General features: G+C 38.0%; 1 protein-coding gene across 2 annotated transcripts in view; it reads right to left on the bottom strand.

Annotated features, from left to right (window-relative positions):
• SIPA1L1 (signal induced proliferation associated 1 like 1) overlaps positions 1 to 17,536 on the bottom strand; it is a 156,197-nt gene that overhangs the window by 59,445 nt on the left and 79,216 nt on the right. For both annotated transcript variants that reach the window (XM_082317672.1, XM_082317673.1), the window contains exons 4-5: positions 7,631 to 7,761; positions 6,795 to 6,983 (exon numbers count right to left, since the gene is read on the bottom strand). In XM_082317672.1, the coding sequence (XP_082173798.1) occupies positions 6,795 to 6,983; positions 7,631 to 7,761 (320 nt within the window). The remainder of the gene's footprint in view (positions 1 to 6,794; positions 6,984 to 7,630; positions 7,762 to 17,536) is intronic.

Below are 17,536 nucleotides of genomic sequence, written 5' to 3'. Positions count from 1 at the left end.
TAACAAAGGAAATGGCTAAATTTAGAAATGCTGGTAATACTTTAAAGATACTATTTACTAGCATAGACCTTCAGAAATATATTGTTCTTTTTAGTTCCATTTTTCCTCTAATTTGGTGTTTGATGTTCCTAATACAGCAGAAACCGAAGATGCGAATGAAGTAATTTTTTACCCAGCTATAACTGTGATTCTTCAAAGCGAACTGTTCCTACCAATTCCAAACTGACGCACGCACAAAAAGGACCACACCTGTGCCCTTCATGTCTGGACTACAGAAACAGAAGTTACAGAAGGGAAGAAGGCAGCACCCACAGCCATTTACTGCCGTCTCCAAAACCAATTTCACAGGCAGGAACTGACTGGCAGAGCGCAAAGGAGAGCCTTGGAGTTTACGCATGTAATTTATCCAGTAAAAACGCATACTTATTGCAGGGTAAATAACCTTTCCTCCCACACACAAATTTTTGCAGAGGCTCCATTTTAAATAAATACCAAGCAGATCTGCCAGAGCAAAATCACAGGAAAGTCTACCGAAACTGGTGCGAGATTTACAAGTTTGGGCTACAGGTTAGTGGGAAGTGAAAACAGTTATTTGCAAGGGCACTGGAAGCAAAGTCCTCTGAATATACTGTGATTTGCTCTCAAAGCAAACATGCTTTGGAACCTGCTGGGATGACATGGACACAGATAATTAAACTGAAATTCATTGATTTTAACTTATGGTGGGATAATTTTAAAGCCCTCAGAAGCGGTTCTACTCTGTCTCTAATTAAAATAAATTTTAAAATTAAAAAAACCTCTGAAAATTGCAACTTTACTGTATTGTTCTTTTACTCACCAATGGTGACAGGGATAAAGCATTAGCAGTAGGAAAATAAGGAGGGGAAAAAAGAAGGGTAAAGATCAACCTGGCTTGATTACTCCCATTGAAGTTAAGAGTATGTAATGAGCCCAACAGTTCTGGGCTGTTTCTTTTCTCCCCTCCAGAATGTCTCTTATTTTATCATCTGACACAATGTCTACCTGACTTGCATCTTCTAAATATGTCCAAATTTCTTATGATAAAATAAGAGTACAGCAATCATAGAATGGTTTGGGTTGGAAGGGACCTTAACGACTACTTAGTTCTAGCCCCCCTGCCACAGGCAGGGACACCTTCCACTAGACCAGGTTGCTCAAAGCCCCATCCAACCTGGCCTTGAACACTTCCAGGGAGGAGGTATCCACAACTTCTCTGGGAAACCTGTTCCAGTGTCTCACCACCCTCACAATAAAGAATTTCCTCCTAGTACCTAACCTCAATCTACCCTCTTTTAGTTTAGAACTGTTACCCCTCATCCTACCACTACATTCTCTGATAAAGAGTCCCTCCCCATCTTTCCTGTAGGCCCCCTTTAAGTACTGGAAGGCTGCTATAAGGTCTTCCCAGAGTCTTCCCTTCTCTAGGCTAAACAACCCCAACTCTCTCAGCCTGTCCTCATCTCAATCTATTTCTTATGAAAGAAACATTCACAGGCCAACTTCCAAAACTGCAACTGAAGGGGCGGGAGGGAAATCAATTTTGTGCCTTGAAGTAATGTTTCCATTTCCTTTTCTCTCACTGTTAATTATCTGAAATGCTTTCGGTGTAACTATAAAGGAAATATGCTCTTTCAGCACTTGAGAGCCAACCAAAAACATCCACCTTTAAGAATGAAGACTACATATTTTGGGCACCTAAGTATTAAGACTTAAAGCAAAAGATATTTATTGGTAAAACAAATACTGAGCACAGGCAAATTAATGTTACAGTTTATTATGATGATTATTTACTGCAACTCCCCATTCACTAAAAAAAATACAAAAAATTCAAAACAACCATCAGTGTACACAATGATTAAAACAATCCAGATACAGATGGATAGCACACGCCTTTTTTTTTTTTTTGTAAAACATTCTGTATGATGACTGTTTGATTAAGATTTAAATTTTCTCAGGAATCACAGGAGCTAGATGAGGTTTGTGGGTACATTTCTATGTTCTCTGCTTAGCTAGTGCACTACAGGATCCCACTCCCTGCAAGCTTATTGTCTCACAGCAGCCAAACTTGGTGCCTTCCACCGACAGGGCTATGTGCTCTCCCAGAGAACCTGGACCAGCTACTGCTGACACGTGGGAAGGGAGGAGAGAGGAGGGGTGGTGAGAGACCATGCTGCTGCCGCTCCTGCCAGAACAACTGCCATCGCTTGCCGTATCATCAGCAGCAGGTCCTGTCTTGGACTGTTCAGGCAATGTTTGCTGCTCAGATATGCTCTCTGTCCACTCCCAGGGAAACACGACGGATAAAAGTGCTTCAAGGGACCACAATGCCTTAGCTGCACTGCTAATTACAATAGTTTCTAGTAATTTTACTTAAACAAGTTAGGACAAAGAAAACCATTCTCACCAAGCACACCTACACTATTTAAGCTTCAATTTCAAGTGAAGGAAGTATTTTCAAGAGCATAAACGTAAGTGGGATCCGCAGCATCCACAAGCAACTAAACAACTGTCCTTTATTGCTTTGAAAATGTCAGCCTAAGACACTAAATACGGACTATGCAAAGAGCAGGATATGCCTTCTAGCTGTGTTCTTAGATTTGCTGATCTTAAAAAAAGTTTCATAAGGACAACACAATCTGGTATTTCTGAATCAAAAAAAGCAGATCTGGGGGAAGAAAGGCACGCAGTCCCCATTACTACATCTCCTTCTGATAAATCTAGGGTCCTTAGAAGTGTATTAACTCCAAGTAAAAGCTAAAAAAGGAGCTGAAGGATGAATTCTGCTGTGGTAAAACTCCTAAAGTAGCAGCTTCATTTTAATAATCTAAAAGGATTTTACATATTTATATATGTGGGGAAAGTGCACTTTGAGCATTTGTCTAGCACCGAGTGAAAGACAGCAGAAAGCATATCTTGGATTTAACCAGTCAGCAAGTTTATATTATAAATATGGAATTATATTAAAAACCAACTGACATTTCTCAGTATTTCTGTGAATGAGGAATTGCCATAAAGTTCTACTGGAACAAATCAGTAATTGCCCTGATGATATTCAAATTTTTAAATAATATTTGGAAGTAAACATAAAGTAAGTTACCATGAACACTGCATTCAAGGCAAAGATTAGTAGATGGTAATTAGCGAGGAAGCTAGTGCAGCCCTACAGAACGATTAGATTGCTTTTTAACACAGAACCATTCAAATGAATGCATTTTAATAAAGCCAATAAAAGAACAGCTAGGTGACAAGCAATGTGGGCCATGTGTACAGAACAGCAGATGTTAACATGACTCTAGCAATCTAAGGGGAAGTAAGGAACATGCAGCTTGACATACACCACCAGTACAAAATTGAGCCAAGAAGAATATTCCCATTCTGACACTGGATGTCATATGCAGATATTGAAAGAGCAGAAGAGACAAGAGCTCAGCCATAAAAGTGATAGGAAATTCAGGGAAAATATGTTGCGGTGAAAGACTTGAAAAGTGCAATCTGTTTAGTTTATCATAAACAAGACCAACAGATGATTTAATCCCTGCATACAAAAAACTTTGCTGGAAAAAAATCTCACACCAAAATGACTCTTAAGATGTAGCAGAGAAAGATATCAGAAGTCTGGAAGCCGAAAGCAGATAAATTCAAATAAAGAACTGCGAATTCTTAAATATGAAAACAACCAACTGCTTTAAAACCTCACTCATATAAAAAAAGACAGCCTATCTTAATCAAAACTGGTGCATGCAAATTTGGCTGAATGAAGGGGTTACTGGGTGAAATTTAATGGCGAAGTCAGGCTAAGGTCACTTTATAGTCTTAACTCTTAAATTTACAAAACATCTTACTCGCTATATCAAACGGGCACCTGTCCATGCTGTACTGAAAGTGTGACACTCAGCAAGAAGAAGTGATAAACATTCTGTGTACCTAATTAGTAGAGCAGCTGTTACCCAAATTTTTCTGTTAGCTTGGAATTGATAAAAAATGCAGCTTCTAATTAGTACAGAGTGTGCTTATCTTTTTCTGTTAGAAGTGTCAAACTGTTTCATTACCACAAAAACAGAAAATACTTTGATGTAGGTAATACTATTATAACTATCACTTGTCCTCAATGATTTTCAAAAGTTTAAGTAGTAACAGAAAACCATACTATACACCATATTGGGGAAGCTTAATGACGTATAGGATATGAAATGAGGATAATTTAATCTCACACTTTTTTAGACATAACTGACTTCTGAGGCAAATTATGCTAAATTACTTTTCAAATTAGGTGTTGACTAAAAATAATTTTGGAATTTATTTTTTAAAATAGAACTTTCCGCTACATTTATTTTTTTTTATTTGTGAAAACTTTCCCATCAACACTGTTGAGATTGCAGGCTCTTGATGGGCCTGTCCGGAAGGTACTGATCCTTGAATCCAAAGGCTCACTTACGGGGCCATGCTGAATTCAATTCCATTTTCTCCACTGCTGAAACAGAAAACTTTGGAAAGAGATTGAAAGATATCCTTGAGACTTCAAGTGCCTGATAAATTTGATTCTGGATGAAGGGCAGATAAGGTTTAGGCTCAGGTAACAAATCAAACACTGAATATGTGCATATTTGGAATTGCTGCTCTAATCATCTAAGGAAGACACTGAGGCCTCCAACTTATTAGGATCTCATCATGTGAAAGAGAACAGTTATACTGAGCAGTGTAAGCATCTAAAGATTTCATCCTTCTTTTAGCAGGCTATGCGGTAAATCCATCTCCCCATAACCTTACGTGTTCGCTGGCTCATTGCAGCATTGTTCTCTGCAGGAGCCAACAAGCACATGCAGGAGATAGAGCTGGTAAAGAGTATACGTGAATTTCCAAGAGACATTTAACAAAGCTTTTTCTTCAAAAAGTCTTAAAAACCCTAATTAGCCAGGGTACAGAAAAAGGAACTCACTTAGACATGTAACTGGCTAAAAGACAAAAAGGAGCTGAAGAAAATTATCAGTAGAGTAAGGCAGGGATCAGAACGTGGGCATACAGTATCCAACACATACTTTAGCAATCTGATAGAGGTGATGAACAGTAAGGTAACTACGTTTGCTAACATTACTGAGTTATTACTCTACAGTATTGGAGTTGAAGACTGGCTATGAGAGCTTATGATAGTGCATAACTGGGCAAAAGAATGGCAGATGAACCTCAGTGCAAGTAAAGCTTGAAGCGATCCATGTGGTACAGATACCCAACTTTGTATCTACAGCAATGAGCTCTGACTTATTCCCCTAAGGAACAGGATCTTAGGCATTCAGGAAAAGATACTTTCAGCGTTCAGTAGTAGCCATAAAGCCAATAAAATATCAGTAATTATTAGAGAGGGAAGAGCTAAGAAAGCATACTAAACCAAAATTTTCCCCCATTTTCAAAACTGCACTGTTTTAAGAGAGATGTGGGAGAGGAGGGGAACTGGAAAAACTCCAAAGAGGCAAAAGCATGATCAGAAGTACAGAACAACTTCTACATGAGAAATGACTAACTAAACTAGGACTTATCAAACTGGTACAGCAGAGGGGTAGGATAGAGAGCCCTATAAAAGCCTACCAGCTATCAGGAGCTAGGAAAGTATCACTCCATGCTCGTCCTGTTCTCGTATTCTTGGCCAGGCACCCACTGCTCGTCACGGTCAGTGACAACACTGGGCGGCACATACCCTGGGCTGACCACACATAACCACTCCCGTGTTAGTCTGGATGCTCTGATAGCCACAGCTACCTACTCCTTCATCCTCTTGTATCATGTTCTTAGTGAAATAAATGAGATTCTGAAACTAACTAGAGGACAAAGTGTTCTGCTCAAGTTTTGCTTCTGGTAGGTATTCAGGGATTCTCTATCTTGTCCATTTTAATAACCAAACCACAAGGAGGCTGACAAAATCTTCATGACAGTCACTTGTAAACATGTTTAGAAGAGCTATATTCTCTCCCTTGTGGAGCAGATAACGATTAGACCTTTTTCAATTTTATGATGACAATGTTAAACTGACAGCAAGAAGGAATAACAACACAGATGTCAATTCTGTGCAGGAAAGGCTGATCATGAGAAGCAAGAAGGACCAGGAGAAAGAGACAGTCTCAGTACTCAGAGCTGTTAAATGGCACCGTCAAAGTTTTTAATCATAAAATTCATTTTTCTCATGGACTTTCATTTTGCTAAGTCTAAGCTATATAGCTAACGAGCCTCGGTTCCATCTTTAAGAGACCGGGGACTACAACCTAATTGAAAACCACTTGTATGAAAAAGAGTCTTAGAATATTTTGCCATGCAGTTTGTTTCGGGGGAGGGGGGGGGTGGGGGGCGGGAAGAGAAAAAAAAGAAAAGACAGGCAGCGCCCTGGCAATTGTTGTGCCAATACAATATTACAACAAAACCTTTAGTAACATGGGAGATTTCTACTCTCATTATAATAGCAATAAGAAAACAAGAATAGAACTCCCTCCTCCCCACAGTGTTTGAAAAACAACCACTTAGTCTCTTTTAAAGTAAATTAAAACAGACAATTGTCATAACATTACTCTAGACTACCTAGAGAAATGAACTTGATTTCATACATACCAAATATTCTGCAAAACCTGGGGGGAAAGACATGCAAGATAACTCTCCCTACAGATGACAAGCTTTAGTTTAAATGAAGCATTTTAATAGACTGACTCTAATCATTTAAGGTAATTTTGCAGTTCATGGCAGTAATCTGACAGTTTAAGACAATTTGGCTCATTCTATAACTCTGCACTTACCCCTTGTTCATCCAGCTTCATAAGCTGTTCTGTGACTTTCGGAGTGTTGAAGGCCAGCCTTAGGCAATGGATATTCAGCTCAGGAACCACATACTCCAGCACTTCTTTTAGGGGAAGTCCCCTGGCTGTGCAATGCTTTGCAGTTGAAGGGATAGCATCTTCCAGCACAGAGCCTCTTAATGTCATAAGCTAAGCATACAAAACAAAAATAGTTTATATATTGAATTATTCACTGAGAAAAGGTTGATTAGCAATAGCAGTGGAGCAAAACATACTATTTTTCCAATTCTCAAAAGAGATTGAGGACATTAAGTAACTCATGTTGCGTGAAACAGACACTGATGCAAAATGTCACGCACTCCGATAGCTAACAGTAGTCAGAGTATTTCAAATGATTCAACAGATTTAAGTTTTACAGGAAACTAATACTTGGAAAAGATTAGTAGTAGTATTTCTAGCAGAGCATTTAAAAGTGTAAAAAGTATGCTTCTCAGGTCTACCCCCTGTCACATATAAAAGTTGAGGAAGTAATTTTCCCCCTCTTTGCTTGCTTCTAGCTAACATAGCTCCTGTAAGTTTCTCAAGCTTTAACCAAAACAGCCTTCACAGTTTCCTCTGTATTGGATGTTATGGAGTAACTCACTCACTGATACACTTACTTGTATTCTGTGTAATATAAACATGCAGCATAACTTTGTTAGGAGATTCCTGGATTATACATATGTAGAGAAGACAGAAATCTATTATCAATGTTGAAAAGCACACAAACCACAGGTACCACCTGGTTTTGCCTGCTCACTTCTAGCTTCTTTTACTATCATTCCTGAACTGCTTACCTCACTGGTTCTGAATATGATCCGGTAGTTGTATTGAGGTCCATTTTCTTTGATTTCCTCTGGCTTCTCTCTTCTTATACTCACAGCTACTGGACCCAGGTTCTCATCTGCCCCAAAATAGTTCCAGTGTTCTTACATACATAGAAAAAAAAAAAAAAAAGAACGCAAATGAAAGTCCATCTTACTACTTACACTTTTCATGCTTAGTTGTTATATTGCAAATAAATTGCCAGCTCCACTAGAGTCAATAAGAGCACGTCTTCAGTGGTACCAGGATTTCATTCTTATGCCTCAGTTCTTTAATGAGCTCCATTTATACAAGAAGGCTGAAATTCAAGATTGCATCTCTGCTTAAACGTGCCTAAAACAGGATACACCTCTTGCATCGAAATCTGTTCCATTCACATTAAGCTAAAGAAGTACAACTAATTTCCCCCCCTTAAAAAAAAATAAGGAAGTCAAATGCACTGAAGTGGGAAAGTCACCACCCTACATTAAAATGGGAGTGGCAAACAATTGTACTTAGCAAAGGTTTATTTTTGTATGGAAAAAAGCAAAAAACAGTCAAACAAGTTACTCAATTATAGAAGGGGAAAAACTGATGAAGCTGAAAAAGAAGTTAAAGACTTGTTCATAGTAAAAAAAAAAAAAAAAAAAAAAAACAAAAAAACCCCAAAGCATAGTACAGTAGAAAAATAGAATAAAGAGCAAGAAACAAAGTGACTAGCATAAATATTTAACAGTGAAGTTTCAAACAACCCTAAGAGTAAATTTAAAGTGCTAAGAGTTGAGTCTAAAACTAGCCTAGTTGGGAAGGTGGCAGAGAGGGCTGGAGAAATTGCTCACTAGCTGAACAGTAGATTATTTGAGATACATTTTTGTATTCGTTAAACTATACACATGTAAAGCCGAGTTTTACATGAAAAAATATTAGAAAAGAGCATTTACAAAATTAAAGCTCAACAATTTAAGAGATTGGTGTTGAAGGCTCCTCTATTGAGCCTTCTGAGCATTATGAACTATCTTGACTGATGACAGAGGTACACCACCATGAATGCAGCAACATATAAACAAAGTTGCATATATCTCAAGTGACAACAACCGAATTTAAACATACAACACCTGAAAGAAAAATTTTAGAGAAACTGCCAAAAAACAGAAGTCAAGCATTGTACAAGAAAAATAAGTCCTATGTCATCACTTTCCATATGCTGCCTATCTGCATATATGAATGAATTTATACATGCACAAAAATAGAAAGTTAGAGCTATCTGAAAATTCAACTATTCAAAGAAGAAATGTGAAAACCAGCAGAATGAAAAAAAAGATGTAACTGCCCTGAAAGGAAACATAACCATAATGTCTGAACTACTATATACGGATTACTTGTTATTCTTAAAACAGCCAGAACTTTAAAACAAGAACTTTAAGAGCAGTCTAATATGAGCTATTCTGCTATAGATGTAATATGTAAAATATTTTAATGTCATCATCAAGAAATGCATCTTTAAAGATACTAGAAATAGATATTGAAATACTCCATCCCAAGTGAATGGCAGTCATTTTTCCAATGAGTAATCACTCGTGGTGTTAAAAATTTGAGTGCCTCATTTTTTATTCTATTTCTTTTTAAAATTATACTTACTGGTTCTTGCTATACTTTCCTCCAACACACTAAATGCTTTTCAAGTAGGTGCTCTTTCCATATGAACTTACTTGTGCCCTACAGTTACACCTTCGTCTTGACACAACTGTCCACCCCTTTAAGCCCCTGGGGGCTCTATTCTGTTCCCCAGTATCTGGTATTTTATTACCCTTTCCTCAATATTTTCCATTGAAGATTTCAGAGCATGCAAGACATAAAAGAAACATGCTTGCAGCACTATAAAGCTTGCTTTCTACCAAATTCCTCTTCAAGTCATCAAAAGCTAATACGCTGCACAGAGGTTATTAGGATTCAAAATTCTTCTAGTATCTTGTGGAATATCCTGTAAATATTGGCGTAAGTTTGGGGTGACTGAATTAGTCATGAGTGGGGAAATTATGAATAAATTAGACCATCCACATAAGCCTAATTAAATCTTTAGACTATTCCACTGGTATGAGCCCTGTAAATGCCACAGAGATCTTCTGTCGTTTAAAAACCCAAACCATCTCATTAGCACCCTAGCTTTTCTTCTTCCTCCATTAACTTGCTTTTTTCAGGATGTTTATAGCTCACCAAACAGTTTATGGCAGAGATAGTCAATGCAGAAGCAGCACAGTCATTGAGAACATGAGATCAATTTTTTGTCAGCATACTATGCAGCTTCCAAAATCTGAGATAGCTTGGCCATCTCCACACTAAACTGCTTAGTGACTAAAAAACACTGATGTACCTTTGCTTATATAATAGAAAATTTTAAAGAAAAAAAAAAGATATGTTGGTAATACATGCTAGAACAGTCCAAAAATTACATTAGTTTTCTGTGCTGACAACTGCATAGATGATAAAATTTCTGTAACCAGTCTAGCCTGCAATTCAGATAGAGAGTTTTCTCAGGAGAAATTATTCTACATTTTGAAAACACATTTAGAAAGGCTGGTAAGAGGAACATTTGAAGCTGCATGAAAATACACATACAATTCTGTATCATTTGATTAAGCTTTTTATCTAGCTCCTATTTATACAGAAAAATGCACAAAGTAGTGTGGAATTTTACACTTCTCTGCTAAAAGGAAATGTCTTTTATCCTCTTTCCCTTCAACTCTATACTGGGCAGTTGTCTTTTGCTCTCCAATGCATCTCCTCAGTCTGCTCTTCTATTCACACTGTCCTCTCCTCTATTCCCATTTACGAGAGGGGACAGGGTCTTTCATTCTTTACCTTCACCTTTATTCTCTTTCTCCTCCTCTACCCCGCCTCTGTTATTCATTCTGTAGGCTACAGTATATACCCCTGTATCTTGACTACTTTTCCCTGTGGTAGAGAGCTTCTTGCACCTCCACCTGATTTTCCACTAGATCTTGAATTTACTTCATCCAACCATTTTCTCTTTCCCGTAGCAGGAAAAGCAGTAGCAGAATTTAAGTGCACAAAGCTTAACGTCTAATCTAAAGGTAGCTGATTAGGAGTTTTATTGTAAAAACAAGGGCTAATTCACAACTATACTTCAGGAATTTTATGCCAAATATGAATAGCATAGAAGACAGCTTTTTTCCTCCACCCCACACAGAACCTCATTGAAAGCAGCACTTCTCAAGCTTGACACTATTTCATTTAAACTACTGTTTAAAAATTATTTAATTAAAAGACATTCAGGAGACAACCAGTACCAGCCATATATTAATTTATAAATCCATGCCAAAAAGAATAATTAATTGCTTGTACTTGGTCATTAAAACAGATTATGTATACTTTTAAAAATAGTTAAATATTTATCATAGAATTCAAAAGACACTTCCAGTGAAAAAAACTAAGTGAAAACACTTATTTTCCTGGCAGATATTTACGAGTTTCCCTTGCAAGGGAAATCCAAGTAAATGCACTTGATTTTGAACAAAGAGGTTTTTTTGTGCTTTTATTCTATTTACCTTTGGATATCATGTTCAATTGATGTATTTTGTGTAACTGCCCAGCAGTTCTCTGGAAACAAGAGGGCAGCATTTTTAGAGCTTGATCCTATAATGTCATAGAATCATAGAATCATTAAGGTTGGAAAAGACCTTTAAGATCATCAACTCCGACCATTAACCTAGCACTGCCAAGGCCACCACTAAACCATGTCCCTAAGCACCACATCTACCCATCTTTTAAATACCTCCAGGGATGGAGACTCAACCACTGCCCTGGGCAGCCTGTTCCAATGCCTGACCACCCTTTCAGTAAAGAAGTTTTTCCTAATGTCCAACCTAAACCTCCCCTGGCGCAGCTTGAGGCCGTTTCCTCTCGTCCTATTGCTTGCTATTTGGGAGAAGAGGTCGACCCCCACCTCACTACAACCTCCTTTCAGGTAGTTGTAGAGCGTGATAAGGTCTCCCCTCAGCCTCCTTTTCTCCAAACTGAACAACCCCAGCTCCCTCAGCCGCTCCTCGTAGGACTTGTGCTCTAGACCCTTCACCAGCTTCACTGCCCTTCTTTGGAAGCGCAAAGAAAGTCTTCAGACTGTTGCTCGTGACCAGACTGTTAACTGTGAATTTTCTGTAAGTCTAGCCATATACTTGAAAGGTACTGATTTAGGGATAGAATATGCAGCAATTTAAAGCATTAGAGCAAAGGGGTTTTTTGCTGGCTGCCAACAGTTAAAGGGAAGCTGACCAACAGCTCATTCGTTATAAAACCATCTCAGGAAACTATTTACTTCTCAGTCAAGTCCTTCATTCTAAGCCAGTAACTCAAATTTGTCCTAAACGGTAACGACGTTAGCGACTACTGCCTGATGACGACCGAAGCTAAACGGATGGTCTTGGTTCTTTCCGTGCGAACTGTAATTCCCCAGACACAACCTGGGAGACAGAGAGAATAGACTGCTCCTCCGGAGCGATACGCTCTCTTTTCTAAGCAGCACTTAGACAAGCTGATGTAAACAAATTTTTCCATCCCTACGGTTTTATTATTGATAATAAATAAGTCTTTAATATCAAGCTATAGATAGGCTAATAAGCATGGCTGTCCTTGAAAAATACTTTATTGCTAATAATTAATCCGTTACCTAAATGTACAAACATTTATAAGACTTCATCCAGAATGCACACACAAAGCTTTTACCCGTGTATGGGAAAGAAATTCAAGTCTCAATGATAAGTTATGGCCAGGCATTCGGAATTTCTACGTAGAAAACAGAAAACATTACAATACTACATTAAGTCTGCGGTTTGCTTGTGTCTTAAATACTGTGCCCTGATCTCAACTGGAAAAGGTTCAGAGAAGGGCAACAAAACATGATTGAGGGGAATAATATGGTTGAGGTTTATAAAATAACACATAGCACGGAAAGGTGAGAAACCCAAACTTATTCACCTAGCAGTGAGAGTGTTTAATCTGATGACCCTCACTTTCATTCTGGAAGCCAGTAAACTAAGCCAGTAAAAACTGGCTATTTATGCCCAATGTAGTCAAGCTGCAGAACTCCTTGCTGCTGCAGGAGTACTGTGAATGCTAGAAGTTTATTCAGGGTAACAGACAACTGCATAAATGCCTGGAAGATAAGTCCAAAGACTACTCAATACAAACAATACCAGGTTAAGAAGTCCATTATCTGTGCATCTCCAGAGGCTGGCAAAGTACACCCAGAAAGTACCGCTGTGCCTTTGCCCTATTCATACTCTTCATTCAGTATCTGTTGCTGGTCTTTGCCAGAAGACAGCACTAGAAGTTTTGGGTTGACCTAAGATGACTCTTCCCTTCTCTGGGAACTGTAATTTTATGTTCAGAAGCAGCAAGTTCAATGGTTTTGCTTCTCTCTCTCTTTTTTCTTTTCTTTTCTGTTTTGTGTTTGGTTTTTTTTTTTTTTTTTTAACAACTGAAGCATTGTGGTCAATAGTACGAAACAAATTGTGAGGGGTAGAAAGTTACGTATTTAAGTAACAATCTCACTTTCTCACACAAAAAGACATCTTTTTTTACATTTCAGTAAGAAGGCCTGAACAATTTGTTCCTCCTTTCTGTCAAAAAATATACTTTTTATCAAAACTGAAGTTCATCAGCTGTCTTAACATGTATTTTCTTAGAAGATTAATTGTAAGGTTTTATACTCATCATAATCATAGGACAAACAAAAATGTTAGAATGCTCTAGAAGGAAAAAATAGTCCAGAAAGTAGCCCGAAAGCAATTGCCAGGTAGCTTCTTGAAATCTTGCCTTGCCTTCCCCTGCCCTTACCTTTGGTGCCACTGTGTAGAAAAGAAAAAAAACCCAAACAAGTCCAACCTATTTTCCTTCTGATTCCTTCTAAAAGCACCATGTTTAAAGAGAAAAATCTTTTATTTCAATACTCACAGATTTTTTTAATTTTGCCCAGTACCAACACACTTTGAAACACATTTATTGTTACTAACGATCTCATTTGTGTATTTCAGCCAGTATTCTGATTTCACTCCAGAGGGTCCAGATTACACAGTTGCCCTTGGACACAACGAAGCAGCAAGAGCTGAAAGCACGTATACATCATGGCACAAGTGAGAAAGCACACCAATACTGAACTGAAGCCAGCCTTACTCTGTCCAGCTACCTAATACATCCATACGAACTGCAAACCTCTCCAATAAAGAGCCACCTTAAAAGAAGGGCCTCTATCAGATTAAGAAACCCAGAAGAGGCCCTGTTATCTTAACTCAAACAGGTCAGAAATTGTCTTTTCAGGCATTGAAGTTAAAAGAAGGGAAAACGTCACTCAAAACCCCATGACTACCACGTAAAATTCAAAGAATGAACAACTGCCTTTAATAAGTTTTTCCCATGTATAGTTAGTTATCCTTTTTGTTCAAAGCTTAATCTTATTTCAAGGTCAAATTTGTGCAACTTTCACAAATTTCTTCTTGTGCTGGCTTCTCCCGCCTCTTTTTTATAGCACTAGCATTACCACGTATCTCAGTGCTTATAAATGTCTAGACTTAAGACTTCTAATTACAAGTCCCCCTATCAAATACACCTTTTGAATACACCTTTAAGTAGTCACCTTGCAAATACATCTTTTGCAATATGAGAGTAGCATTAATCTCCTGTAAGTATAAACATCTCCATGGGAGCCTTCCGCAGTGAATTGAGGGAAGTAAGACTGCAATTTGTATCATCCTGCAAGGTTCATTTCTCTCCACTGAGTACAAAAGGAGTCTGCACAATTACCTCAGATATAAAGTAGAGGAGCTGAATCCAGCCATGGGAACTACCGTTATAAAGTTCTTTTCCCAATACCTGTACCATTTTTCTAACCCCCACTAAACTGTCTCCACTGGTATTTTCACATTTAGAAGTCTGGACACCAGGCCAGAATATTATTTATCAATAGTTTTACCACTGCTCTGTAAATGGTCAAATAATATGTTGAATTCACCTTAATATTTCCTTTACATACAAATGCTTATCCATTTGTGTTCATTGATGAACTTATACGAGACTCGTCCATAAACGTCATATGCAAATATTTTACGCTAACTAGATTAAGATATTTTAATTAATTTGAATCATGTTAGTAATACTCCGGCTCACTGATACCTCCCCTGTACACTGCTAAAATGTGAGATGCATCTGTCATCCAAGTAACGATACCTGTAAAGAATGAGCTATTACTTCCATGTAATTAAAGATTTCAGTCAAGTCACCATCAGCATCTCACCAAACTACCCTGGAGAAATTAAAATGGACTCTATCAATGCAATATCTTTCATTCTTTCTCTTTTTTTCCTTACGATGCAAAAGATTAACAGTGTGGGGTTTTTTTGTGACAAGACCTACTTTTCATTAAATCATGCTGACTGGCATCATTACTGATTTTTAACTGGCAGTTCTTTGTTGATATAGTCCCGAATTACCTGCTTTGTTATTTCAAGTTGGAATGAAAAACTAAAGGATTACAATTCTCTGCATAGTCACTTTTTATTCTTTACAAACTCTAGGATTACTTCAGTAGTTCTCTAATTCTGTGAAATTTTCCTGGTTTGAGATCTCTAAAAGTTATCATTGCTGAATCAGAATTCTTTGCTTCATACTTTTAAGACTATAAAATTACCCAAGGCCTGCTCACCTGACTAGCTGATCCCACTGAAACTGTCTTTCACCACTGTCTATTCCATTTATAACATCCAACCTCCTCTTCAAACAAGGAAGTTTCTGCATCATTACTTGCTTCATGTTATAAAACCCTTCCATTACAACTGACTTCGTTGATTTTTTTTTTCCCCCCATTATGCTGCTTTAAGTTTTAGCACTATCCTGTCTCTTTCAGATTAGTCTAAAGTTTGCTTGGGGACAGACAATACACTGGGTGGTCAAGAAAATGTTTGGTACTTGTAGAACTGTGGGGTTTGGGCATATCTGATGAAGCTTCTGAAGTACACCTCTTTTCAGACAAAAGTCTCTGGTAGGAACAACGTCCCTGGCTCACGCCTGCTGGAGTGAACATGAGCACAGTGAATTTAAAATCCAGTTTTAAGGCTTAATGGAAAAATCACAGCTTCTTCTCTCCCTCCAAACCTACTCCATACACATACTGACACTTTTATATCTGGTTATCCCTCACCAATACCCTTAGGACTAAGTTATGTCAATTTTATCTAATTCATCTTAATTACGACTAGAAAGAAATGGAGATATAATGGTAACTGGCACTGTAGTAGCATGAGGGTGTGGTTTCCCTTAAGGATAAGCCAAACTAATAAATTGTTGCTTAAGGGCTGAAATCCCACTCACACCTCTTTCCTCTTCTGCTGTTCACTCTCATTGCTTACCTGGCACTAGGCTCTGGCACTTCTCTGCCTGCAAGGAAAGCTGTTTTGACTCACTAAAACTGGAAAAAAATAACCAAGCAATAAAAAGCAAATTTATTGTGATGGCAAGATTCTGCTTGGTTACGAAACTGAAGTGGCTTATCAAGTTGTCAGAAAACAAGAGAACTGTTACAAGGAAGGGGGAGAAATAAAGTCTTCCCCTTTTAGTGCTGAAATGCTGTTAAATCAGGTCAGCTGTAACATGAAACTGCACCTTTAGTTGCTGATTACAAAACTCACCAGAGTGATAAGGAATCAAATCATTCCAGAGGGAGACAGATAGGAAGGCAATCACAGGCAAAGGCCTCTAATCTCAGGCTCTCCCCTCCAAACGTACCTCATCCTACACTGCACATCTGGCTTAACTGTTCTCAGGAAACCAATATCTTTCCTCACTCCTTTCTCTCCAAAGGATGTGGATCAGCGCTCTCAAAAACCATGCAGCAAAGGCTACCTGTCAGCCCTAGAAAGACTGAAGAAAGAGGACACTACGGAAAGCGTGACAAGAGCCACCCAACCAAGGGGACAACGCCGGGAAGAAGAGGCGAGAGATGGACATATTTCGACGCAAGGGAAAAATGGGAGATGAGATTATTAGCTGTAACACACAGTTAACAAGTTGAAGTTTTTTTGAACTGACCATCCACTTATTTTAACCTTATTTTTATTGCTTTAATCTGTAGGAAACAGGCTCTTTTGAGCTACTTTCACTAAAGAGATGAAACCCAATCCTCATCATTGGTAGCTAAGGAACAAGCACTCTTCAGGTCAGTCATTAGACCAATTCTATCCATCAGGAGATACCATAGTAGGGCACACAATCCTGCAGACAGAACTCTCTTAAAGGACTTTTTTCTGCACTGCTTTTTGATCATTTTCAGAATCAGGAAGACAGACAGCGAGATCTGCATCTCACGCTGCCAGCATCATTTTGGTGAGGGGGGGTATCGGGGTAATGTTTTGGTTTTGCTTGTTTCTATAGGACAAAAAGCTTTGATCTGATTTTTTTTTTCCTGCATACCTCTGATGGAAATTATAATCCTTGGTTTCAGTAGAACTGTGTGATAAGAGAATTGTACTCTGGTTTTTTTGCAGATACATTGTTGTCACTGCAACATATATGTGTGTGTATATATAGTTATGTACATATAGTGATAGTTTCTTTCTGCAGAATCTGACAAGTAAATCTGAATTTTCTTTCTAGAATGATAGCTATAATGAAAATAGTGAGGAAGACAGATTTTTTTAATCTATATTTGTATGATATTATTGACTTAAAATAAATACCCCTCCTCATTTTGAAATGGATAATTATGATATTAAAATGTCCAAAGATTATTGTAAATGCTAACTTTCCAAGATGCACATTCCATTAAATCTTCAGTACATCAAGTCTTGACATGGAGGGAAGAAAGTTCTCATATTTTAGAATTTTATTTTCTT

This window comes from Platalea leucorodia, assembly GCF_965183815.1.
Source record: "Platalea leucorodia genome assembly, chromosome: 7".
Lineage (NCBI taxonomy): Eukaryota > Metazoa > Chordata > Aves > Pelecaniformes > Threskiornithidae > Platalea > Platalea leucorodia.
This window is presented reverse-complemented; position numbering and strand designations above follow the sequence as displayed.